At 24.7% G+C, this 27,500-nt stretch overlaps 8 protein-coding genes across 8 annotated transcripts; 2 read left to right on the forward strand and 6 right to left on the reverse strand.

Moving 5' to 3' along the window:
• Nucleotides 1-334: 334 nt before the first annotated feature.
• PCHAS_0207300 (StAR-related lipid transfer protein) lies at nucleotides 335-1,582 on the forward strand (the record flags this gene model as incomplete). The annotated part of the gene is made up of 1 exon (XM_734192.2): nucleotides 335-1,582. One exon carries the CDS (start codon nucleotides 335-337, stop codon nucleotides 1,580-1,582), a length of 1,248 nt encoding a protein of 415 aa, XP_739285.2.
• A 975-nt stretch (nucleotides 1,583-2,557) lies between these two features.
• PCHAS_0207400 (conserved Plasmodium protein, unknown function) lies at nucleotides 2,558-5,135 on the reverse strand (the record flags this gene model as incomplete). The annotated part of the gene is made up of 2 exons (XM_016798818.1): nucleotides 2,558-4,152; nucleotides 4,271-5,135. The coding sequence occupies 2 exons, from the start codon at nucleotides 5,133-5,135 to the stop codon at nucleotides 2,558-2,560; spliced, it is 2,460 nt and encodes an 819-aa protein (XP_016653085.1).
• Nucleotides 5,136-7,108: 1,973 nt separating this feature from the next.
• PCHAS_0207500 (thrombospondin-related sporozoite protein, putative) lies at nucleotides 7,109-7,868 on the reverse strand (the record flags this gene model as incomplete). The annotated part of the gene is made up of 3 exons (XM_016798827.1): nucleotides 7,109-7,475; nucleotides 7,638-7,692; nucleotides 7,811-7,868. The coding sequence occupies 3 exons, from the start codon at nucleotides 7,866-7,868 to the stop codon at nucleotides 7,109-7,111; spliced, it is 480 nt and encodes a 159-aa protein (XP_016653086.1).
• Nucleotides 7,869-8,909: 1,041 nt separating this feature from the next.
• PCHAS_0207600 (parasite-infected erythrocyte surface protein) lies at nucleotides 8,910-10,427 on the reverse strand (the record flags this gene model as incomplete). Its single annotated transcript, XM_735131.2, has 1 exon — nucleotides 8,910-10,427. One exon carries the CDS (start codon nucleotides 10,425-10,427, stop codon nucleotides 8,910-8,912), a length of 1,518 nt encoding a protein of 505 aa, XP_740224.2.
• Nucleotides 10,428-12,720: 2,293 nt separating this feature from the next.
• On the forward strand, nucleotides 12,721-14,800 carry PCHAS_0207700 (actin-related protein; the record flags this gene model as incomplete). The annotated part of the gene is made up of 10 exons (XM_740866.3): nucleotides 12,721-12,839; nucleotides 12,967-13,039; nucleotides 13,116-13,238; nucleotides 13,377-13,578; nucleotides 13,672-13,913; nucleotides 14,031-14,100; nucleotides 14,215-14,319; nucleotides 14,416-14,471; nucleotides 14,561-14,662; nucleotides 14,753-14,800. The coding sequence occupies 10 exons, from the start codon at nucleotides 12,721-12,723 to the stop codon at nucleotides 14,798-14,800; spliced, it is 1,140 nt and encodes a 379-aa protein (XP_745959.3).
• A 356-nt stretch (nucleotides 14,801-15,156) lies between these two features.
• Nucleotides 15,157-17,224, reverse strand: PCHAS_0207800 (L-seryl-tRNA(Sec) kinase, putative; the record flags this gene model as incomplete). Its single annotated transcript, XM_016798845.1, has 6 exons — nucleotides 15,157-15,218; nucleotides 15,307-15,363; nucleotides 15,438-15,495; nucleotides 15,578-15,703; nucleotides 15,820-16,073; nucleotides 16,159-17,224. The coding sequence occupies 6 exons, from the start codon at nucleotides 17,222-17,224 to the stop codon at nucleotides 15,157-15,159; spliced, it is 1,623 nt and encodes a 540-aa protein (XP_016653087.1).
• A 271-nt stretch (nucleotides 17,225-17,495) lies between these two features.
• On the reverse strand, nucleotides 17,496-20,862 carry PCHAS_0207900 (ATP-dependent RNA helicase, putative; the record flags this gene model as incomplete). Its single annotated transcript, XM_733731.2, has 2 exons — nucleotides 17,496-17,677; nucleotides 17,820-20,862. 2 exons carry the CDS (start codon nucleotides 20,860-20,862, stop codon nucleotides 17,496-17,498), a joined length of 3,225 nt encoding a protein of 1,074 aa, XP_738824.2.
• Nucleotides 20,863-21,139: 277 nt separating this feature from the next.
• Nucleotides 21,140-26,359, reverse strand: PCHAS_0208000 (conserved Plasmodium protein, unknown function; the record flags this gene model as incomplete). Its single annotated transcript, XM_016798859.1, has 7 exons — nucleotides 21,140-21,466; nucleotides 21,578-21,758; nucleotides 21,856-21,945; nucleotides 22,042-22,154; nucleotides 22,258-22,351; nucleotides 22,458-23,981; nucleotides 24,078-26,359. The coding sequence occupies 7 exons, from the start codon at nucleotides 26,357-26,359 to the stop codon at nucleotides 21,140-21,142; spliced, it is 4,611 nt and encodes a 1,536-aa protein (XP_016653088.1).
• Between the last annotated feature and the right edge of the window lie 1,141 nt (nucleotides 26,360-27,500).

Genomic DNA, 27,500 nt, shown 5'->3' on the forward strand with positions numbered 1-27,500 from the left:
ATAATATATACATTTAAAAATATATAACGCAACCATACCAATATACCTTCGATTTAATTCATTCTTATATTTGTGCAGAATTAATGTAAATCTCCATATATAACAATTATACTTCGATTAATATAAAGTTCGAAATTTGTTATATAGATTAAAATTCATTTTAAATGATCACTATTTTCCACACATAAAAAAAATATAATTGCATATACATTATATACACACAATTTAAACTATTTTAATTTACACGTTAAAAAAAATTTTTTAAAATAAATAGGGTGAACAAGACCGATAAAGAAAAACAAAAGATGCATATTAAGTTATAAAATAGAAAAAAATGAATTTCAAACATAATAAATATTATATTTTTTTAGTATCCTTGTTTGTTTTGGCGAAATATAATAATAATGTTGGATCCTGTAAATCAACAAATGTAACTAATTACCGAAGTTTAGGAGAGCTTATTGATGTAGAAAATGTAAAGGAAAACCAAAAATATTTAGAACAAGCTAAGATTGAAGAAGCTGAATTAAATGTTGAAGCCAATACCGAAAAAGAAAGCACACAAACTCTTGTAAAAACTAAAAGTGAAATATTAACAGAAGAAAAAATAGCTATAAATGAAAAATCTGTATTCATTAATGACGAGTTAGTAACTAAATATTTAAACATTTGTGATAGCGTACGTAATAATACATTTAGTAATGAAAACAATGAATTTTTTAATAAAAGTGAAGATTGTACCTTATTTAAAAATCCAGTAGATAAGAATAAACCAAATTATGAAATAGTAGGACATGGAAAATTAAATGATGTATCACTTTATGGTATGAATTATGCATTGAGAGATCTTTCAGCAATTAGAGAATGGAATACCCATATTTCTTATTTAAATTATTTAGATTTAACAAAAGATGGAATTGAAGATAAAATGAAAAAGAATGAATCAATTGATCCAAGCAAACATACAATAGAAGATACAGAAATATTCAACAACAATAGTTACCTTTATTTAGTAAATGGTTTACCATGGCCATTTAGAAGTCATGATACTCCATATGAATATTATCAAAAATATTTTCCAGATAAAAATATGCTTTTAGTTGCCAATAGATCAGTTAAAAAAGCTTTTAAAGATGTTTCAGGTTATACTAGAATTCGAAATTATGAAAACTTTTTTTGTTTATATTCAAAAAATAAAGATATATATAGCCCAGGTTTAGATTATGTCGCATCCATTTTTTATGATGTAAACATTTCAGCATTTTTGCAAAATAGTATACTTAATCAATTATTTCCAAAACTTATCTTTGATTTAAATGCAACTTCAAGAAAATATACACAAGCTGGATTATCCATGTCTGAAGAAGAAAAAACAACTTATCAACTATTATTACAAGGTAAAACCCATAATAAAAAACTTAAATCAGTCGAAAATAAATTAAATAGTTCAGAAAACGCTTTAGAGACTACTAAGGGCTCTAATATATTATGGACAATATTTATTAGTCCAGTGTATAAGGTGGCTGAAATTTGCATCTTTGTTATAAAAAAAACATTTGGTATGTTCCAATATGATGAATAGTCCATATTACGTGCATATACTATTATTTAAGAATATGAAGCTATATGCTTTACTCTTTTAATATTTGGCTTTTATTAAAGAGAACCGTATATGAAAAAAAAAAATGACATAAGGAATGTGCATACACTTCCATGCTATTGTCTTTATAATATTTTGTTTCCTTATTTAATTTTTATGCATTCCTTGAGTTTTTTTCTTGTTTTCTTTTTTTAAGTATTTCACCGTTTTAACCCAACCAACAACGTTATATTTCAATTTTAAAGTATAATTTAATTAGCTCAAAGGTGTAACGAAAAAATGACGAAAAAAATGACGGAAAAAATATGAACCGTTCATAAAATAAAAGGCTAGCTAGCTAAAAAAAAGGATATATAGAGAAAGTTCATATATTTGCACACAAGCATATAAATTGGCATTCCCTTCTCTTTTTCACTTTTTATTTTTGTCGTCCCTTTATTATTAATAGGAACGGCTTAGACTCCGTTAAGCAGTTGAAAAAATAATGATTTCACAAAAAAAAAGAAAAAAAATAGTAATTAAAAGTAAAGAGATAGTAAAGTACGATATTTATATATAGCTTATGTTTTATTAAAGTTTCCAAAAAAGAAAAATAAAATTAATAAATTTCAAAAGCAAACAAATAAAAATACAAATCGGTATCACTTCACATATGGAAGCAGCATGAGTAGTGAAAGGTATTGTGCAAATTTTGCTATAATTGGATAACCAATAAATACAAAAACATAAAACAAAAAAAGTAAAATACAAAAAATTATGAAAAAAAAAAAATATATATAATATACCAAATTAAGACAAAAAAAAATAAAAGAAAAATGTAGCATAATATGATAGAGAGAAATATATATATAAGACAAAATATGTCATATTTTATTTAAAAAATATTGGCAATCCCCAATATTTTTTATAGTAAAAAAGTAAAGTTTATTTTATAATGAAGGTTAATATGACTTGGATTTAAATAATCTTCATTTGATAGTATAACCAAAAAAAAAGGAAAAGGTACCAAAGACAAAAAGAAACAAGTCCACAAGAAATCAGTATGACTGATAATCGAGTTATTTTTAAAATTCCATTGTCACAATAATTATGTCTTACATTAGTCATTAGATTTATTAATCTATTACACTTCGTATTTTCTATTAATGATTCGCTTTTTTCGATAATAACATTTTTAAATAATTTTATATGATTACTAACTTCTCTAAATAAAGTTAAAATAATTTCAAAATTTATATATTCAATAGCTTTCTCAAAATATGTTTGAATAATGGACATGTTACTTCCTCCAGGCTCATTTTGTGGTGTATATTCTTGCCATGATAGTTTTTCCGTCTGTTTTTCATCTAAGTCCCTGACATCAAAAATTTTATCTTTATTAATTTTTGCTTTTAATGCCATTATTTCGAGTACACTATCAACGTCTCTGTCTGAATAAAGTCGGCTCTTATGATTTCTAACAGTAATATATTTCGCGTCTGTAACTTTAGAGCCGTATTTAATATTGTATTTGTTTGGGTCATTTTCACACGATTCATCTTCAAAACACATTTCATAATTATCACTTAATCCAAATTTATTTAAATAGTTCATATAAGTATTTGTTCCCATGAGTTGATATTCTTCAAATTGAACATTCTCTCTTGTTAGACATGTTCCTTGTAACGATTTTTTAACAAGTTCTGCATCAGCACGGTTTATAATTTCATTGTTATCTGTTGGAATGATTACCCATATGTAATCTTTTATCATTTTTGATTGCTTTTTATAATCTCCCTTAATTTTGTCAAAATCACCATTATATTTTGCGATACTATTATATATATCAGTTGTGTTTAAAGAATCAAGAGATTCCATATATGTGGTTGTAAGACTTCGATCAATAAGTGCTTCATCTGGATTTTTTATGCAATAACCAATTTTATTTTCACTTAAAAAGTCGAAAGTAAATTCATTTTTTAATATTCGATCAGATATAATACAACTAGTTCCACCTAAAACAGATAAAATTAAAAAGACCGTTCCTATTGTTAAAACGATAATTGCTAACAATCCAAAAGTACCACTAAAAGCACGAAGTAAGCCTGAAAAATTCTTATCATCCATTGCATTCCCTTTTATTACAAAAAACATAGAGGATAACATTACTATTAATATAACTAATGAAATTAATATTATCATTATATTTAAAGTCATCATTGCAGCTGTAAATTTATTTAATATAGATCGGATTTTAAATTTTTTGTCATATGCTTTTATAAGGATTCCTAAATTATCTATTTTTGTTTTTAAGTTGGAAACATTAGTATCTACTGAATTAATTATAGTATTATCTACATTATTGAATAAATTCCCAATTTCATTTTTTGAAGTATTAATAATGGATTCAGCCTGACTTAATAAATCATCTCCCTTAGTAACAATATTGTCCAAAGATGCTTTAAGTACTTTTAAAACTGGATAAGTATGAAGATATTCGTCTTCTAATTTTTTATTATTTTTTTCGATGTTGCTTCTAAGCACTTTTAACATGTTGAATCCGGTTTGGTACTCTGCGTAGGTAAAAAAAGAAACAAATATAACGAAGCAACATTAGGCAAAAGTTGAAGAAAACATGCACAAAGTCAGAAAAGCGTACAACGGCGTAAGCATGCAGAAGAGTAGGCCTACTTAAAAGGATAGGGAATCCCTCGTTGTTGTGATAATTCGTTTTTTTTTTAATAAACTCCTTCGTGGTTTGATATTGATTCATTACGGTAACAATATCTGTAACAACATGTTCTAAAGAATAGCATTCTGAATTTACATTTTTTGTATCAGGACATTTATCAATAAGAAATTTTTCAATCGTTTTTGATAACCCACAGATATTCATATTAATTCCTTTTTGTGCATCTATAAAAATAAACATTCCCCAAATTCCCAAACAAATAAGACAACAAAGAAAAGAGCATATTATCAAATTCATTACTATGTTATAAGCTCTTTTTTTTACAATAGTTATGACATTACTATTTTCACCATTTCCATTACTGTTATTGAGTTCGTCGAGTTCATTATTATAATTTTCTTTAACGCTATTTCCATTTGTGCTAGTCGAATTTCTATATGCTTTATTTGTTTTTGCCCATTCTTCTTCCTTATCTTTGTTATTATTATTATTTTTTGGTGAGTTAGATAATTTTTTCAGTAGCCGTCTAAAGCATTTAGTATATAAAATAAATGAAGTTAAATAAACAATAATAAAAATCAATAAGAAATATAAAAAGAATATAACATATGGATTTCTTTCCATTATTCTCATAACACTTTTCACATTAAAATTGTTAAGATCTTCCATTCTCCATGATGAATATAAACGTTTAAATATAGTTTGATCAAATTCATTTGAATTAATTTCTAGATTTATATTTCTATTTTTTATTCCACAAAAATATCCAAACTCACTTTGTATAACATTATTAAATTTAGTTAAATGACTTTTTATCGCTTCTATTTTTTTGATACTTATTAATACGTGATCAATGTCTCCCATTTTGTTCGACCTCGTTTTTTTTTTATAATAATTATATTGTCTTTTTTCTTAATATTTGTTTTCAAATAAATTCGAATTATATTTTAATCAAGTTAAACAAAAAGGGTACCCCTATAATTGCTGACTGTGTGTGTACAAATTTTTTGTATGGGGTACATCAGCATGAGGTGTTAGAAAATGGACAACAAAAATAAAATTGCAATTTTTATTCGTAAAATTAATTTCAATTTATTTATCATATCATTAATTTGTATTTTTTATATTTAACAAATCATTAACATGTGTGTTTTATATGTATTTTGATAAATTTTTGAGCATATCAAATTATTCATAGATAGCCGCCCATCGCTACATAACTCTATTTATGTTGTAAATAGCCTTAAAACGAATTTTAATATGTCTTTAAAATGTTATTAAATTATACAAAATTTGAAAAGATGTTTTCTCTCGTCTTGCACACTTTGAAATAATATAATTTGGATCGGCGGATTTGGTTATACCAATTCTGTGTTATAACGGTATATATTATTGTAAAAAAAATCAGAAAAAAAAAAATAATAAAATGATAAAATAACAAATTGAATAAATAAAATTCAAAAAAAACATTAAATATATTTCATTAAAGACAATGTTTGCATGTACATTATAAACGATTTTTATTTTATGCATGTATACAACCAAATATTGGAAAATTTTCATAACACAATTAGTAACATGTTATATTTGTACTAGTATATTTTTTTAATTATTTATTTTTCCCTATGAATTTAAAGATAATAAACAATTATGTATATAATATATTATATGCAAATAAAATATGATATATTTTTATGAACAAAATATATATTACACAAAACTACAAAAAAAAATTTTTACGCATATCTAATTGAAGTTGCAACCTTTCAATTTATAAAAAATATATATATATTTATAAAATAAAAATAAAACCTTTATGTTGTAATTAAAATTTTGGTTGTACTCGAAAAAAGTATATATTAACATATTTGAATATTCTGTCTTTAGTTAAATAAAATGAGTGCACATAAATACATTTACATTTGCAATTTGATTATACGTGTGTGTAGTATGTATTTGCGAATTCTTTATTTTTCAAATCAAACCGTGTAATCGTATTTACCCAAATTCTGCATTCATAGAATAACCAAATCATGCTACACAACATTTGGTGAGCATTTCATTCCTTGTAAGGATGTTATACTATCAAGGAGAAAAATGCGAGGCTAACCAAATGGGTAGTCATATATATATACGAAGGAAATTATTAATGCATATTTTAAAATAATACTATTTCTAAGGGCATAGCTATTTTTCTATACCCTTACCAACTAGGGTCATACCCACAATTAAGTTCAATTTTTTTTTAAGTGTTCATAATTTTTTTTCGCTGTTTACAATATTTAATTGTGATATATGTGTTGGTATATTATGCTATCACTTTAAAAAATGATAAATGATAAAAAATGAAATGAAAAAGTAATAAAATAAAACGGGTCGAGACACTAATTCTTTGCGCAATTTTCGAGAGTAATCATGCACACTCGTTATGACATTTTCATACATGTACATAATATATAGGAAGGTATAAAAAACAAAAAAGCAATTGCATAGAGTGTCAAGGATTATTAGACATATTTGTTTTATTTCGTTTTGAAAAGTCGTGTTTTGTTGTCTCTCTCTATCTCTATCTCGATATATATATTAGTATACACACACATTTATGTAAACAAAATAAATCATTGCTCTATTATAAGTTTATGCATATATGAATAATAAATAAAATAACAACATCCTATCTTATATGTATACAATTTTTGTATTGCTCTAAATATATGTAGCCTATGTGTGTATGTTATATATAGGGAGGTAGGGTAAAATAAAAATCCGAACGATTTTTTTGTCTTGAATTTGTTTCGATTTTTTTATTTGAATTTCCAAAATGAATAAGGACATATTTATATAAGTTTCTTTTTGATTGAAATGATTGCGCAGATTAACAATATGATTATATTTGCTGCTGAAAATACACAAAAAATTATTAGATATTTGGTTAGCATTTTACTTTTTTTATTTTTTCGTTTTTCTCTTTCGTCACGACTTCGTCTTTCAGATGATTCAGGGCATTCTTGCATAAAACAAACAGAAGATTCTGTAAATTTAGAACAAAACAATGAATGAATTGGATTGTTACTAATTCTGGCTCGTATTTTTATTCCGATATCGCATGTCTTTGAACACTGGGACCAGTCTGACCATCGATCACAATCATTTAATTCGCTTCCATCTAGTATTCTTCTATTAAATATTTGGTTATTTCCAATTCTGTAAAATATTATTTAAAAAAAAGTTGATAAATATGTGTGTATGTATACTTATTTGGTTGGTCTCCTTACTAAAGATATGATGTAAAGCATGTTACTATGTATGACAAAGTGCCAAGCATAAGTTGAATAAACAGATGGGAATTGAAATATTGGTTATCACTTGTTTGGTTGGGGTCCACGCTCGAAGAATGTATCATTGTGTTGAGGGAATAGGTCTAAGTAGGTTGGAAAAAAGGAAGTAAATAATAAGTAAAATAAAGTAGCAACAGGTTAACTATGCATACAAGACAAAGTTGGGAATGAATTTTTTTTTTGCAAAAATTTTCAAATTACGAAGGCATGATTTTATTAAAAATAATAAAAAAAGGTATCTTGAAATTGTGATAAACATTTTGTTTTACAAAGTAAATGTGTCGTATTAGTGGAAAAGACAATAATTTTTATAAGTAGATATATGTATAAAACTTTATATTCGTTTTATATATATTTCACAGTATGGACAACAAATGGTGCAAGCCAAAGTAATATGTTAATTCATATTTCTAAATAAGCTATACTTATTTTGTTATTTTTATTTTTTTCGTATTAAAAATTTTACATTTTAACACATATTATGCATATACAGTAGGAGAGTTTAAACATATGTTGTAAGTATAAATCTGTGTATATTTACAAGCATTTTTATGTATAGCGTTTTAAAATTCGGGTTGAAAATAGCAAATGAATATGAGGAAAAATAAATAGCGAATAAAATAATATATGGGCAATAATTTTTTTATTTTTTAAAACAAATTATGCATGTAAACATATCATAGCATGTTATGAGAATTATGTTTGGTCTAATTTCAAAAATAAATTTTCTCCTGACCTTTTAAATGGTAGCTCTACATGTTGGTGCTTATTATGTTTGTCTTTTTTGCGCCAAAAAGAGAGAGAAAAAAAAATATATATATATATATATATATATATATATATATATATATATATATATATAGCCTTTTAATTTAATAAATTGTAAAGACAACAAAATGGAGTTTGCTTAAAAAAGTATGTATACCTATATTTGGAAATAGTTAATATTATTTTAAAAAATAATATAAACTTTTTTTAAAATTAATATGAATATAAAAATAATTATTTATATACAACTATGTATATATGTTATTTGAATAGTTAAAATAAAACCATGAAATATAAGAATTAAGGTACACAAAAAATTGTGTTGTGAAATTTTAAAAAAAATAAAGTATATAAAAGCTGGGTAAATAAATTATAAACATAATAATCATTTTTTGCCGCATAATGAAGTTGTAAATAACAAACCAATACAACAGTGGAATGGAAAAAAACAAAAATAATAAAAAAAAATATAAAAAGAATGCACAGAGATTATATATATAAAATAAAGTATAATATACGATATGAATAATAATTATAAAATATGTTTTTTTTCAACATCTCTAATTTTTTTATAAATCATTATGAGAGTTATAACAATAAGAGCGGCAAATGCTACTGAGAAAAAGTAGGAGGTATTATTTCCCTTATTAATAATATGTTCCAATTTTTGAGCTTTTTGGGCTAATAATTTTAAATCGTAATTATTGTCTAATTTGCTAGTTAATCTGTTTGTAATGTCTTCTATATTTTTTTTATGATGCTGTGCATGAGAATGAAATAAATTTTTTAATCCGCTTAATTCGGAAGTAAAAATTTTTTGAATATTTTTTGGATCTGATTTATTATTAATATTTTTTCGTATTTGTTTTATCTCTTCTTGCATATTTTGAATATTTTCTTTTAAAACTGCCATATTTTGTGACATATGTTTATCAATATTAACTTGATAAGTAACAAAGTCTTGAATTATTTTTAACATAGATTTTAAAGTTTCTTCTTGAGAAGATTGGCCTAAGTTTTGAGATGATGAAATATCATTCATCAATGTATTAACATTTACATCATTATTATTTGCTTCTTCATTATTTGCTTTTACATTATTAGGTTCTGGGTTATCATTTTCAGCAATAATTTCTTGTTCTGGTTCTTTAACAACATAATTTGTATATACATGAAAATCGGTTATACCCACAAATGTTGGTAAATATTTATTTACGTGTGTAAGGGATATAGATTTATCTTCCTTGAAATTATAAGAAGAAAATCCAATATAATTTTCTTTAGGTAAAATTTTCTTTATAGTTAGACTATGTATATATGTCGATGTTTTTGCATTAAATAAGTAAATACGTACATCATTTTTTTGAGCTGTTACTTTTACACTTATTAAACCATTATTTTGTAATAAACCTAAATTATAATTTTTTGCACTATTATTATTAATATTTATAGATTTGTTTCCATTATTTATTAATGCATATACAGCTAGATCATTTTCTCTTAATTGAAAATATACACATATGCCACTAAATGTTTTTTTATAACCATATAATATAACATCTTCTTCATTCAAAACTATTGGCTCGTTACTAGTGGTGGGTGATTGTACAGACATCTGATTTTCTAATATCCAAAATGCAAAACCATTTGTTTTATCTTTTTCATCGATATTTACATTATATGTAATATTTTTTCCAGGTTCATTTTTATAATAACTTCCATCAATCGATTCTTTATAATATTTTTTATAAATATTGAAACTGAAACTAATATCAAAGACGTCTGATTTTATTGGGGTGTTGTTATATAATATACCCCTTCGATTATACACATTAGGTACAAGCACCAAATAGTTATTAGTTGGTGCTGCTGAATAATCTATGACCCATCCATTGTTTAAATCTTCGATCTGAATTGGAGATTTAAAAGAGTGTATTGGGGAAATAACATTTTCATTTTTATTTTTTGATTCACCCTCACACTTATTTATAAACAAATAAAATATTAATACGATTAAAATATGTATAAATCTTGCATAATATTTATTCATTGTATTTTTATTTTAGTCAAATATGTCAAAGAGACCTTTTATTTTGTCATTAATCTGGAACTCATAAGTTAGTTATCTTCAAAAAATAAAAAGAATGACACTGTGAAACTCTCACGGGTGCGAAACAATGAAATGTTTGAAATAAATTGTGGAAAAAAGTTAAAAAATTGTAAATAAAAATGAATATAATTAATAAAAATAATTTATTTATCAAATTAATAAAACCTTGTGGTTAGAAAAAATGAAACATTGTGACAATACCCATAAGCTTTGAAAAAAAAAAAAAAAAAAACTAATATATACGAATTGTAATGTATTTAATCCGCATCGGCAGTATAATTACTATATATATGTTAATTTACCAAATAATAAAAAATATGAAAATATAATTTTACAGCAAAAAAAACGAAAGAATATATTTTTGATTTAGAAGGTATAACGATAATGATACATAAATTTAGTAAGCTATTATGCATACTTTATGATTTGCAATACGGCTATTCCTAAAGCATATAATAATATGCTATTATTTTTTCCTATAATATTTGGTATCGGTAAATGCTTCTCTAAAATATATTAAAAAAATTAATGAAAAAAAAATTGTAAAAATGTAATAAAATACGCGAAAAATAAACGAAAAATAAATAAAACTGCTATAATTTCAATATGTGCAAAACAGCAGTAAAAAAATTAAATAACACGCAAAAAATATATTGCCTTTTTACCCTTTTTAAATTATAATAATAAATAAGCAAGGAAATTAAAATTGCACAATGGATATATCATTGTTTCAAGATAAAAATAAAATGAATAATTTTTTAATGTGAATTTATGTAATAATAATCTTCACCTTAAAAATGAAGGTGTATATATATATAAGCCTTTTTTACTTTGTTCTAATTTGGTATTTCACATTAACGCCGTAAAAGAAAATATAAAAACAAAAGCATTAGCCTTAATTAGTATAACATAAAAGTAGAATGTGTGACTATTCTCATTTCTTTTTATAATTATTTTCCCCTTATATATGCATTTTATGAAAAATGGTATCATTAGCGAAAGGAACGAAAAATATGCAATAATACCAATTTTCTGCAGACACCTTGCTTGTTCATATTTTTTTGTTACACGTTTGGTCTGGTACGTTACCTGTATAAGCAAAAGTATATTTATACCTATTTTTCAATACACTATAGTGTAAATAAATATAAAGATCGATAAGCAGACTCATAACGGTTACGATCATCCCTTTCTTTAACTATTGTAGTCATTATATATGCATATAACTATGTGATCGAACTTAAAACTGTAAAGTGACATTATTATTTGTTCATTTTTTTTAAAAATATTATGAATAGAGAATGTAAAAAAGGAACCAAAATAGCTATTTGTTTGTATTTTTTTTTTTTTTGGTTACAAATGTAAGCATTTTAGCTGACCAAGTAATAACAAAAATGTAGGAATAAAAAATGGCTAAAATGCGCTTTAATATAAAAACCTATTACCACAGTATTAAACCGTGAGAAAATAATAAAATAAAATAAAAGGAAGAGGGTAGAATAAACACTATGCAGACAAAATATGTTGTAGTTCTTTGATAAATTATATGTTCTTATATAATCATTTATATATATTTTTTAATCAATGGAAAAAATGTTTACAAGTTAAACTTGTAATATAATAAAAATTCATTTTATATGGATGAATGTATAATCCACAGACTTTTTTAAATTGTTATACATTGATATGTTTTTTTATTCTTATTTAAGACACAATTGGGGGGTGTAGATATATATAAAAATTTGAAAGTATCATGGAATATTATTTAAAATATATAAATATAAAAATTTTAATATTTAAAGAAATATTTGTACATACATGTATATTAGGCCTTATTCAACTTTTTACCAAATTTGGTATACACATGCGTGCACACATGTGTCGTTTTAAAGTTTATTTTTTATCTTATATTTAAGTGGAAAAAAAAATATACACACATGTAAAAATAACATAATAATAATATTCTTTGTCTTTATAAGTTTTAATTTTTTGTTAAAAGCGTAAAAGAGTGGTATGCTCCAAAAAAAAAGATAAGCCTTTCCCTAATGTGGAACATATGTACATACAGATATATGTATGTATCCTTGTCTACTTAAATGTAAATAGCATGCACTTTTTTTAAAAAAAATTTTCAACCTTTATTTCATTACAACGTATTTCGTAACAAGTGGATAAATAAAGAGGAATAGAAAAAAAAAATCATCTTATATATATATTTATGTTAAAAGATATAATGAACGAATATGGTAATCAGCTTTATTCTAATCAGCCAATAATAATTGACAATGGAAGTGGTTATATAAAATCAGGCTTCGCAGGGGATGATGCCCCTAACCTTGTATTCCCTTCCTAGTATGTAATGAATATGTGATTACTTTATGCATATAAAAAATAAACGACAGAAATATATGCACACAACAACAGCATGTATCATATTGTTATATAAAACTTTCGAACATATCCACTTTTTATTTTTTAGTGTTGGGCGACCAAAATACAAGAGGGTTATGGCTGGAGCAGTAGAGGGGAATTTGTTTGTTGGAAATAAAGCAGTAAGCAAAAATAAATATATCAAACTAAATAAATTATAAAATAAAATTAAATACTTATAGACATTTAAATTTATAGGAAGAATATCGAGGGTTATTAAAAGTTACTTATCCAATAAATCATGGGATTATTGAAAATTGGAATGACATGGAAAATATTTGGATACATGTTTATAATTCACTAAAGATAAATTCAGAAGAGGTATAATATACATATGGTATAAGAGTTTATATTTTTCTAATTTTTTTTAATATGTTATATTCATTACGATATATTTTTATTGCACATTTTTGAATAATTTTCCATTTTATGTTTTTCTTTTTCTTTTTCTCGTCTTAGCATCCAGTATTATTGACAGAAGCCCCGTTAAATCCACAAAAGAATAAAGAAAAGATTGCTGAAGTATTCTTTGAATCTTTTAATGCCCCAGCTTTATTTATTTCTATACAAGCAATACTATCTTTATATTCATGTGGAAAAACAAATGGTACAGTTCTTGATTGTGGAGACGGTGTTTGTCATTGTGTGTCCATTTATGAAGGTAAGACGAGAAAAAAAATAAAGTAATATATAATATATTAAAATTTTGGCTATATTATGGAAAAATAATTCATACATATTTTTTTTAACAAAGGATACAGTATAACGAACACCATTACCAGATCTGACATTGCAGGACGAGATATTACTACATATTTAGGATACCTGTTAAGAAAAAATGGGCATTTATTTAATACGTCTGCTGAAATGGAAGTAGTAAAAAGCATGAAAGAAAATTGTTGTTATGTCTCGTTTAATATGAGTAAAGAAAAAAATACTTCAGAAAAATCGCTTACAAATTTGCCTTATATACTCCCAGATGGGTCACAAATATTGGTAAGCTTATTTTTTTACTAAACCGTTTTTTGCATGAACAGTCAGAAAATATAGAACGTGCCCCTAGCGTAGTCACACACTTGCATGCTGTATATTATGTATACTTTTTTATTTTAGATTGGGTCTGAGAGATACAGGGCACCGGAAGTTCTCTTCAACCCGTCCATTTTAGGACTAGAGTATTTAGGTTGGACAAAAATATTACTTAAAAAAAGTGAATTAGATTTTGTTTAATATAAAAAGTAAAAATTGTGAAATACAATGGTTATATATATATGCATGTTTGAATTTACCCATCCAGGGTTGTCTGAGTTAATTGTCACCTCTATAACGAGGGCAGATATGGATTTGAGAAAAACCTTATATTCACATATTGTACTGTCAGGAGGTACAACAATGTTTCAGGGTAATTTTAATAATAAAATATATGGATATATTATGACAATTTCAATTAATTGATTTTATATTCTTAATATATTTATATATACTTACATTTTTAAAGGCTTTGGAGACAGACTATTAAATGAGATTCGGAAGTTTGCCCCCAAAGACATTACAGTATTTTAAAGAAAGAAATAGTAGAGCATATGAATGTTGAAATATTTTGCTTTAAATTTTATAAATTTATATATTTTCCATTTTTATAGATCCGAATTAGTGCACCCCCTGAAAGAAAGTTCAGTACATTCATAGGAGGATCGATACTAGCTTCCTTAGCAACATTTAAAAAAATATGGATTAACAAGCAGGTTAGTGAAATGGATAAATATATGCATGTATAAAGTAAAAGCCGAGACAATGCATAATATTTCATTTTCTACTTCTTTACATTTTGATAGGAGTTTGATGAGTATGGTAGTGCAATATTACACAAAAAAACATTTTGATAATATTTTTTTAAGTTAAATTTTGTTTGAAAATGTTTATTTTTGAGTAAAGCATTTTCTCAATTATTTATTTTTTACATAAATCGAATTAAAAACAACGACACTTCAAATAAAGTTGATAGTTCCTATCGCATGCAATGCATATATAAAAATGCAATATATGATATGCAGGAAAATATATATTAAGGGTTGAATAAATTGTTTAAAAAATAAGTATACATATGCGTGTGTAAATTATTATAAGGATTTTGCATGTATTTCTTTATTTTTTTTATTATAACTATTAGGGTTAAGTATAATTTTAAAACTTCAAAGTATTACAAAAAAAAAAAAAAACGATGTGCATACATCAGTAACTAATCAGTCACAAAACGGTGCTCTATATCTTTTATGTTGCAATTTTTGGTTATTCTGCATTCTGTAAATTTAGACAGCATTCGAAAGGGTATGAAAATGTAAAAAGTATAAAGAATGAACATATGGAAAAAATATAAAAACTGGTTTACCTTTTAAGAGTTGTAATTTGATAAGACGGTATTTTTGAGCATACAAATTCTTTTGATCTGAAAAAAAAGTAAAATATATTATGAATAATTTACATTTTTATTATTAATTAGTGTGAATTTTATGCAATTACCATTTGGAATATTTTTTAATTTCTCATGAATAATTTTGTTAGCAGTCTTATTGATAATCTAAAAGTAAAGAAAGGAATAAAATGATTCTATATAATTATAAAACTGTTATATTTAAAAATGTGAAAAATTAAATTAATACCTCCAAAGTACTTGTTTGAATTACTGGTTTGGGGCTTTCTTTTTTTATGATTGCTTTATTTGTTTTTTTTATTTCTTTTATAAAAGTTGCAAAATGTTTGTATATAAAGAATAATAGTTCTGTAAGCTGAAAATAATTTTAAAAAAAATGATGATCATAATATGTTGTATTATTAGGAAAGTAAACCATAATGTTTTATACGTAGACAAGCATAAATGTATAATTTTTTTGTAAGTTATTACTTTGTTTTTATTTTTTAAACGATTAACTTGGATAGATATAGTATTTGCTTGCCACTTTCGAGTAGCCTTAACAAGGTTAATCATTCGAGGGTTTGTTTTCCCATTTTTGAGTCTAATTGCATATTTGTTATGATATAAACAATTTTTTATAATAGTTTCGTTGGATATATATTTAAACTTGTCTCTATTTGTGTTTAATTTTATACAATCTTTAGCTGGGGTGTTTAAAAATGCTTGAATGTATAGAGAGTTATCTGAAAAAGAGAAAGAAATAAAATATAAGTATATATGTAATAATACATATTTGTGTGTGTGTAAAATAATTTTAGTATGTCTTACATTTTTTTGAAAGTAAATAGTATTTCTTTCTCATTGAAGGAAAGTGAAAAGTATCGTTTAATATAATTATTTTATTTCTATCATGTTTGGTATGGGAATTTTTTTTTTCATTTTGATTGATCAAATGATAGCAATATAAATATGCAACTTTTCTAGCAATTTTCCAATATTTTTTTTGATTAATTAATGTAGGTTTTATGTTTTTATTTTTCCTATTGTTTTTTAAAAAAAATAATTTATTTTTTAGACATCGTTTTTTTATGTCAGGGTAATATATTTTCGTTTTGGGGTTTTGCTTTTCAAAAATAAAAATTTTGTTTGTCATTATTGCAATGTTATTTTTTTCAATTTTTTTTATTTTCTTATACTGATTGATATGTCTTTTTTTATTTTTTGTTGAATAGAATTGTTTCTCAATATCATCTGGTGATATATTATGAATAGAAAATTTGTACTTTGATAAAAAGTGTTGAAAATGTTTAATTTGGTTAGCAAATTTTTTATAAAATATGAAAAAGGTCTTTGGCTTAGCTATACGGATAAATATTTTTTTCCTACTTATTTTTATACACTCTTTAGTTATGCCACTCTTGTGAATGTGCTCACTGCTTTGGCCATTGCTATGGGCATGTTTATGCTTGACATGTTTAGGAAGCGTGTGTGGGGTAACGCATAGTTGTTTTGCTTTATTTACTTTTTTTACATTTTTAATTTTGTTGTAGACGGCATTGAGAGAGCCTTGGAAAGTTGAGCGAGGTGGAGAGTCGCCCAAGGAGGTGACAAACAAAGTTTTATATAAACATATTAGAGAAGAGAATGATAGATTTGTTTTTCTACCTGCATCATTATTATTCAATTTAGGAACTTTATTTATTTTAGAGCAATATTTTATTAGCTGTATGAAGAATATCTTTTCATAACTACATCTATATGATATGTTATCCTTTTTTAGGTTATATAATAAGTATATAAAAAAGAAAATTTTTTTTTTTTTTTTAATAAAAAAGTTTATTAATGTATCTTTTCCGCTACATGGAGGCCCATAAAACATAAAGAGAAAATTCATTTTTTCATTTCTCTTTAAATATGAAAAAATATATATAAAAATAAATAGGGCCTAACTATAAAAAAATTGACAAAGGAAAAGATAAAACTATTCTATAACATTTTAAGTGTATTTAAAAAAAAATAAAAAAATAATTAAAATAAATTTTGTATAAGTTTATAACTTTAAAAAATAATAAGGATATTTTATATTTAAAAATTATTCTTGACGTTTAAAAAATTATCATTGTATACCCCCAAATTTGATTATTGTGAAATTGAGATATACATATTTATTTTTTTAAAGTAAATATATTATTCATATAACAATCTATATCAAATGGTTTAATATTTATTTTGTTAAATATTTGTTTCGTATATTTTTTTTTATCTTGTTCTTCAAAAATGTTGAATATAGCGCCTTTGTTGTTTACTCTCCCTATTCGTCCACACCTATGCACATACTCAGTGGGGCCTAAAAAGGGAAAAATAGAAAGTAACAAATGGAAAGTAATAAACAGAAAGTAGTAGATAGAAAAATTTGCTATTGCTACTTCAAAATGTGGCAAGAGCATACGCATATATAAGTGCCTGTTTTACACTTGTTTGATGCTTACTTAGGGGCATGTCAAAATTGATGAGGGTCGTAAAGCCAATACAATTAATTCCTCTATATAACAAATTAGTTGATATAAATAAAAAGTTAACATACTTTTTTAAATTCTTATAATTGATTAAGTCATTTTTAGAAAAGTTTGCATAATTAATATCTTTAAATATTTTTTTTTTTTTTTTTTCATTTCCAGAAAAAATTGTTTGTATGTCAACATCAAATCGGTTTCGAAATAAACTCCATAGGTCCATAACTCGTTTCTGTTTTAGAAAAATGTAAAGAGAAATGTCAAAGCAAATGAAAAGATAAAATGAAAAAGAGCAAACAAGAGTAAGACTAGTTTTGGGACTCACCTTTGTGTTGCAGAAGACTAAAACATTCTTGTTAAGAGGATTGGAAAAAAGAATTTTTAAAAAATAAGACATTGCATTATTATTTTTGATCTGACTTTTTTTATTATAGCAATAATTAAAGTGTATTAAGTTTTTTGGAATTTTAATTGTGTCTTCAATTTTAAATAATGAGTTTATTATTTTTTCTTCTTTCTCATAATTTATTGGAGGAGTGTCCGTTGGTTGTTCGGTTGGATCTTCTTGTTTTGCACCTTTGCCTAAAAGGCTAGTTAAAAATCTTTCTGAAATAAAATGTTTTGTGTATAGGAGATATGGATATATAGCTGATGTTGCACTACAACATATCACATTAGTAATTGATGGCGTTTTTTTTTTCGTTTTTTTTGTGTAAATACTTTTTAATATTTTCGAGAAAAAAGTATTTTCCAACTCAATTTTGGTCATGGCTTTGTCCTTATCAATTTTATCATCCTCGAACTTGTTAAAAAAGAAATCATATTCGTCAAAAATCACAGTATGAACATTTTCTAGATTTATAGTTTTTTTTTCATTTATTATAGTATGTACTCTTCCCGGGGTTCCAACATATATATTTACATTTACAATATCGTTGTCATTCTCTTCACATTCTTTTATTATATTCATTTTGGGTTTTCGCAAATTTTTTAACTGATATTTTATATTATTTCCACCTATTAATAAATGGACATTCATATTTATTTTACTTTTATAAAGCAAGTTCATCTTTTCAAGACATTCTTGTTGCTCTTCAGTGATATATTCAAATTGTGTTAGAGATTTATTTATTTCAAAAAATTTAGAAGCATAGGATTTATAAAACGAATTAATTATATCTTTATACAGTTCGTAGATTTGCACAGCCACCTCTTTATTGTATGTCAAAATTAGGATATCATTTTGTTTTACTTTTGCTTGTCCATTTGGATTGCTATTATTGGGGACTGCTTTATTACTTTCTTCATCTATTACATAATTTAAAATATTATTTTTAAGTATTTCATAATTTTTATTGATAAAGTCAGTGTTTATCTGATCAGAGCAACAAAAGGATGTTGTGCCATTTAATTGTTTGGCTTTGTAAAATATTTCATTTTTCTTTTCTTCATCATTCTCAACTTGTTTCGTTTCACAATTTTGATTAACATTTTCAGAAAGTTTTAAATTAGTAATTTGTTGAAAAATCGGAAGTAAATACATAAAAGTTTTTCCAGTTCCAGTTGGGCAATGTAAAAAAAAAGTTCTTATCAAATTTTTACTAGCACTATTATATTTATTAATATATATTATTTGTTTTGCTACTTTTTCATTTTGCATCTGAAAATTTGCATCATTAGAAATTTCATTTGTGCATCTCATCAAATCGTAGGATGCATTATTTAAGAAATACATGAGGATTGGGATTATTTTTTTTTGGTAAAATGTTGGATTATCTATATTGTTATATTTTAAATATACGTTGATAAAGTTGTCGTAAATCCCGATATTCTTAAACGTGTCCGCTTTGGTTATTTCGTCTTCTACTTCCCCCTTTTCGTCTTCTACTTCCCCCTTTTCGTCTTCTACTTCCCCCTTTTCGTCTTCTGCTTCTCCTTTCGCATTTGCATTAAAATCGACAATGGTACTGAACAAGTTCAGTCGTTTTGCCTGACTTTCAAACTCTGCTGGGACATCATTTTTAATTTCGATCTCCTTTCGAAACCCATCTATGCTATTTCCAATTTTTAATATTTTTCGTATGTCCAACTTGTTAACCATTTCGTCGTAATTGGACGGTTCCTTTGGGTCCACTTCCTTTGTTTCGCTCGTTTCGTTCGCTCTCTTTACTTTGCTTGGCTTGGGTGGCTTGTTCGTTTCCTTTAATTGGATTGGCTTAGTTGGCTTGCTCGTTTCCTTCACTTTGCCTGCCTTTGTTGGCCCATTGTTTGTGAGCATTTTTTGGAGGATCTCATTTTCGCTGATATCTGTTTTTGCACTTTGCTTATTTTTATGCATTTCAAATTTTCTCGTTTTTATGTTTAATTTTTGAAGGGATTGATTCAAATCTTTATCGAACATGTTTAATATTTTTTCTTGCTCTTTCTTTTTTTTATTGTCCACTATTTTTCCATCTCGTTTTTTCCCTCCATTTTGTTCGGCTTGCTTTTTTGAAAGTCGATTTGTTTTTTCCAAACTTTGCACATGCTTGTTATTATTTACTATTTTGTGGTTGAAACTATTTGTGTAACTTTTTCTTCTTCCTTTGCTTTCATTTTCGAGTTTTTTTTTAATTGTGTTTACTTCCTTTTTATTGTATTTTTGTTTCTTATTCAAATAGATTGTTTGATGGGTACGTCGTTTTTCCCATGCTTTGTCATTATAGCCTATGTCATATTTTTTTTTTTTTTTTTTTTTTCCATTCAAATTTATTATATTTTCATTTTGGCTAGCTTGCCCATTATCTTCGTTTTTGTTATTTCCATGTTTGATAGTAAAGTTGTCTTCCCATTTTTCATTTTTCAAGTTGAACTTACTTCTATTTTTTAAAAGATAAACATTTGAAGAAAAGTTTCTTTCCCATTTGTTGTTTATGATTAACGAGTTTTGTTTCTTAAAGAATGTAAAACAATTTACTTTAAAAAAAAAACAAAAAAAAATAAAAAAACAGGTATACCAAATGTGGGGAAAAGGGAACATTTATGTATGCCAATCAAAACTGAGGAATTACATTTTTTCAATTCAAAAGTTAAAATAGGAAAACAAATATATACATATTCGGAAAAATAAAACAAATAAAAATTTGAAAATATTTAATAAATTAAAAAATTTAGAAAAATATGATAAACAAAAATAGAAAACTATAATAATGTAAAGAAAATTAAAATGAAGAGAGTGGAAAAAAAAACGGTAGCCTATATATGCACATATTTTTGAAGCAGATGGATTAGGCTTTTTTTTTTTGAAAATAATTTTTTTAATAATTTTTAAAATGGTTATGTATAATTAATGAATGCTGATTTAAGGGACATTTGTATTTGTATTTTTTTATTAACACTTCAAAATAAAATATAAGAAAAAAAATGATGTTATAGTCAATCGAAATAATTAAAAAAATAATTTCTTTTAATTCTTCAGACATAAACAAACAAGAAAGGAAAGATAAAGGTTCTACAATTTCGACATCATTTATAATCTGTTTGAAAATCGTTTGATTTATTATTTTTTTAGTTAACACATTTTCATTGTATAAATAATTTATCCTTTCTTTTATTTTACGAATACTCTCAATCATTTGTTGCATCTGCAAAGGTATAGTAAAGGGAAACAAACAAAATTATATTATTTTGATAAATTTGGCATATATAATGATATAAATTTTAAAGCCACACAAAATTTCAACTTTTTAAATAACCTTAGGAATGTTAATAATGAACAGATTAGAAATTATATTTAGAGAAGTGTTTTTTATTTGATCATCATATAATTTGTTAAGTATACTAAGACATAAAAATAGAATTGATGAATAAATTTTTTCATAACATTTTTCAATTCTTGAAAGTGTCAAAAATAATTGCATTGCCTTTTCAAGAAACCTAAGATTAAAGAGGGAAGGAAAAGTATATATAAGTGTGTGTGATAAATATAATTGAAAATTTTCGACTGAGCATATAATGGCACATCCTATATAACCTATACTCCTGACTACATTTTGGAAATCCATTTTGTATGTCAAACTTTTTCAATTTAAGACATAATGCTGGTATTATATCTTTCGAAATTCTAAAGAAGAAATAAAAATTATCAATCATGTTAATTCATAAATACTCATAGGTTTGTCACTCTTGTAAGTGGCTGAGAAATAATAGACTGCCTTACCGCTCGACCGAAATTGTGTCATCTATTATGCTAACATAATTTAGTATCTTTAAAATGGTAAGAGTGTTTACTCGTGTATTTTGAGAAAGGGCCACATGCACATACCCCCACACCTGCTCATCAGTAAGAAGTAAATCGATATGAAGTAAAGAAATACGAAGCATTGACTTAGCAAATTTGTAGAGAGCAATATGCTCCGTTTCTTTTCCATTTTACTTGACATATTTTGGGGTACAACTCAAAGCGACGGGTAGAAAAAATAAACAAACACTGGAGAATACACAACTGTGCGCTGTATTGGATAGGCTCGCTTTAGGAAGGGAAAAATAAAATGAATGCATATGTAAGTAGAGATAGGGATAGAGGTGAAATGTAGGGACTACCTCCCTTTCGCATAGCAAATGTGTAATACTTACTCGTCATGACAAAAGAACTTCTTTGCAAAATTAAAAATGTGTGAGGTTGTAAACCTAATAGCTGGATAAATATGTTGATCTGTGCATTCTGTAGAGCCTAAATGATTGTTCTGATCACCAGCATCGTAGTAATCGTCGTCTACAATTAAGTTTGCAACCTGGTGATAATTAATGTTTTTGTCGGCAAGTGTTTTTATATTTTCATAAAAATGTTCTGCAGTATTTAAAAATGTGGTTTTAGACTCTTTTGACCAAGTTGGCATATTTTTGAAAAATAAATAATTATGCAAAAGTGCGTTTTTTTTACAATTTTGTGCGAAGCATTGTTGAGGAGTCCCTACTTCATCATTTGGACTAAACAGATTGTTATCTACATTTGTTTCGTGTAAATTATTGAAGGTATTTTTTTTGTTTATTTCGTTTTTCAAATCGTTAATATTTATGTAAGTATGTCCAGCTAATATTTTATCTTTTATTACAGACATATATTTTTGTTGAGCTAATATTTTCATTCGATTTTGATATACAATTTTGTAGAATAAATAAAGTATATAATTGAAAATGTTTAAAATATTTGCAATTATGATATTTTTATTATTTAAAAATATGAAACCATTTGTTTTTTTTTTTGTAATTTTTATAATATTTATACATATGTCTTTATATATATGCACATTTGAATAGTTACAAAAAATTAACATTCTAATAAGCTTAATCAGTTTCATACATTTATCAGCCGATTCAATGTTAATTATTTTTTTATAAATATAGGAAGTTACTATGTCTTGGTATTTGCAAATTATTTGTGTTAGCTCATGATTATAAAAAAAAATTTTATTTTTTATACTTTTCCCTTCCTCATTATTGGATATATATTTGTGGGTAGTAAACAAAAAATAAGCAGACAATTGCTTGACGTTGTTTGACTCACTATTTGTGTTTAACAAAAAGAAAACAAGATGTTTGTAAAAATATTTTTTTATTACTTCATCTAAATTTGATAAATATAATATTAAAAAGGATTTATTTATACATATAATTAACAAAGATATGTAATAATAATTTAGATTATTTTTTTTTTCTTCCCATATTTCATTTTCTTTTATTTTTTCGAAACATAAGCAAATTATATTTTCTACAACCTTTTGTATATTCAATTTAAATTTTGTTAATTTTATTATTATTGCTAATGAAAAATAATTATTAAAAATGTTTGAATATTCGACTAAAATGGTTTTTATTAATTCTGTTTCGAGTCTTTCTTCAATATGTGTGGTATACATTTTGTCTTTGCCTGCTAGTTTTGTCTTCACCCATAGTAAAATAATTAGAAAATCGAGATAATAATTTATAAAATGGAAGATTTTGCACTTTTGATTTATTCTCATTATGTGGTTGTCAATACTTTTGCTGCCTTCTTCATTTTTTAGCTCAAGCTCAGAAAATAAAACGTCATTGATGTAGCTTTCGGCTTGGCTATTTTCGCACGCCAAAAAGGAAAAGATTGTTACCTCGTTTATCAGGCTGTAAATGAGAAGATGAAAAAAATGAAAAAAAATGTGTAACCATTATATCCAATATGCGTGTGGGCATTATAAAGAATCCAGTTTGGGAACTAACCTGACGGGCTGATGCTTAAAGCAGCTCTTCAAATTTGCCAACGTTAACAAGTTAGAAAAATTAAATGAATTTGACAAATCTTGAGTATTATCAATGATAGACAGGGCAGGGTTATTATATATGTCAATATTATAAAATAAATTGTTTTCAGATAAAACTATATTATGTATGTTAGTCTGAAAAGGTTGATAATTTGTATTATGATTTGATGGTAAATTGGTTATTTCATACAAATTTAATAAAAAATTAAAAATAAGACAGCTATTAATATGTTTCGAAAAATGAATAATATTTTTCATCTTAAGGTTATAATTAATAAAAGTGTAATATATATATCCCCTTAAAAACTTTAAAATAAAAATATTATCTTCCTTTTTTAATAAAAAAATATTATATAAATATTTAAAATAATAATGTTCTATATTATAATTTAGCTGATCAAGTGAAGAATTATTTATTTCGTTGTGACATAAATTTTCAGATTTTTTTTCTGAAAAGTTTTTTGTAAAATTTAAAAATATTGTATATAAATCATTTTGAAATTGACTTCCAAATTGGATAGAAAATGGCTCGTCTTTTTGTGTATCCATATTTAGAGTATTAACCGAATTTTCCATATTTTCGGGGCACACTTTCTTACTTTCATCACTAGCACTTTTAATATGACTAGAAGAAACATATTGATCAGTTTCATTACCAATCATATGCTGATTAAGCTTTGTGTCTTTATATGCTTTGTCACCATTTTTTAATATATTTGTTAAGCTTGTTATTTTGTGAATCTCCAAATTGGGTTCTTCAAAATATTGTAAAATTTTATTATTAAACACGAAATTTATATTAGGTAAAAAATTTATATCTTTATCATAAAACATTTGAGATAATATAAAAAAAAAACTCATAAGAATTAAATTTCTATTTAAAATGGTATAATATTTAATAAGGACTTTGCAAATATCCAAAATTTCATATAAATCATCTCCAATCTCTATATCATTTTTATATTCATTATAATTGTAATTCATTAAAATATAATAACAAATAAAATAAATGTTAGATATAATACTTTTTTCTTCTACAATATCGATGTTGTTTAAAAAATAGGTTGAGTCTCTTTGTGGGTTACTAAGTTGACCATTTAAAGAGATATCCTTTTTTTCAAAATTTGTTTTGTCTTGTTCTGAATTCTCATTGAGTATCCCCTTTGATAATACACACTGTTTCGCTACCAAATTAGTCATCTTTATAAAGTCGTCATGCTGAGATAATTCATTTATGTTACATAAAATGTAGGTATCTCTTTTTAAATATTGGGAAATAACATCATTTTCGATGGACAAGTAATAGTTCAATATTTTATCAATTGATATTGTAAATATTTTTAAAATAAAAATTTTAATTTTTTTGATATTAATACTTTTATATAGAATAAACAAATTTAAACTAACACATTTAAATATTTTTTTTATTATATATGTATTTTTTATTTTTTTATGAATAATATACAACAATTTTAGACTTTTTAATTTAATTTTATTATTTTTATTTATAATAAATTCTAGTAAAATTCTGATAATGTTTAAAAGGCAAAAAAAAGTATCCAACTTTTTGTCCAATTTATTCCTATCGCTACTTTTGTAGCTAGCTATATTAGTTGGACTTATTGAGCTAGCTTCATTTATTCCATCAAATGCATTATGAGGATACATATATTTAAATACATTTTTAATATATTTGATTATAATTAAATGGAAACCTTCATTGCTTAGTATTTTGTCATTTTCATCAACATCTGTAGGTGCTTTCTCTTTTTCAGTTATATACAAGTCTAACAAAGACGATATAATATTTATTCCAGAAAAAAAAAATATATCCTCATCTTTTATATTTAATTTTGGAACACATAGTGAAAGGGTTTTTATAAAATATTCAATTGTTACATAACATTTAGGACTATATAATATGTCATATGTTTTTATATAATCGTTAGAAATATATGTACTGTTAATATAATTTTTGGGTAGGAAATTTGGAGAATCATTGTTATATTTTTTATTTTTTAATAAATGGATATATATTTTTATTTTATTATAAATTATAGAGAATAAACTATAAAATATATTTCTATCTTTATCTAACGGATTGACAATATTAGAAGTAATATGATTTTTTTTAATATGGTTGTATATATTTTTTACACTTATAAGATCATCATTGGTGTTATTATTTTTTATAAAAAATATAATCCAGCTAAATATATCGTTATTCTGTCTATGGTCCATATTGTCAATGAGAAAACTTCACATAAGTATTAAAGTGTTGATATATCCATAGCCTTACCCACGTGAATATATTATTGGTAAATAAATATAACGCCCGTCGTAGAGGGTAAAAATTTATAAAAAATTGGCCATGCTTGAAATTTCACATTCTATGGTAGTTTTTTTTATACTTTATTTTGTATTATTCATTTTTATTTTTAAAGTTAACAGTTAAATGACAATATTTTTGTACTTAGTTATTTTTTCTATTTTATTAATAGTATTATTTGATCATAATCCCATTTTTGAAACAATTTGCTTTCCTTCGACTTTTAATTTATAGCAGCTGCTATATATATAAATATGTTTACCTCTTTAAACACAAAAAAGTGCTATGTAATAAATGTAATATACAAAATAATGTACAAGCTAAATGATGTAACAAATTTACACTATAATTCTTATGTACTACATGAACAATGAAAATAAATTATCGCTTACCTATATTTTATACCTTTTTTATATTTTTCTTTTTCTAATATTTAATACATCAAAATTAGGTCACAAAAAATGAAAGAAATTGTGTAGGTTCTTCGTTGTTTTAAAAAATATACCCACCTTAGAATTCGAAGTATAAAAAATTTAATAAATAGGTTTTTATATAAATTTTGTTTCCTTCTTTTTGCACATTTTGTGTATTCATTATTTCGTCATCATACTATATATATTTGCATTATTGAGAAGCTAGTAGTCAATGGGAAAACACTTTTTAAAGTGTAATAGGCATGTAGAAATGTATATTCTGCTTATTTATTTCAAAATTATCCTTAAATATTTTTTTAAACTATATATGCATGTTTTATTATAAATACACACACAATGTTAAGTTACTTCCCAATGGAGAGAATCATTTCTATGCAAATTATAAAGGATATGCGATATAAATAACATATATGAATATTGTTATAGGACATTTTTTTAATCTTTAAGATAGGGATAAAATAAGGCATGCTTACAATTATGTATAATAAATTGGGGGTTATTTGGTTTATTCATCAATACACACAGCTACAACATTGCCATTTTATTATATATCATATTATAAATGGAATGTTAACATATTTGTATATTCTCTAATTTTGTTATAAATTTGTTTTCGTTC

The sequence above is a fragment of the Plasmodium chabaudi genome, assembly GCF_900002335.3.
Source record: "Plasmodium chabaudi chabaudi strain AS genome assembly, chromosome: 2".
NCBI lineage: Eukaryota > Apicomplexa > Aconoidasida > Haemosporida > Plasmodiidae > Plasmodium > Plasmodium chabaudi.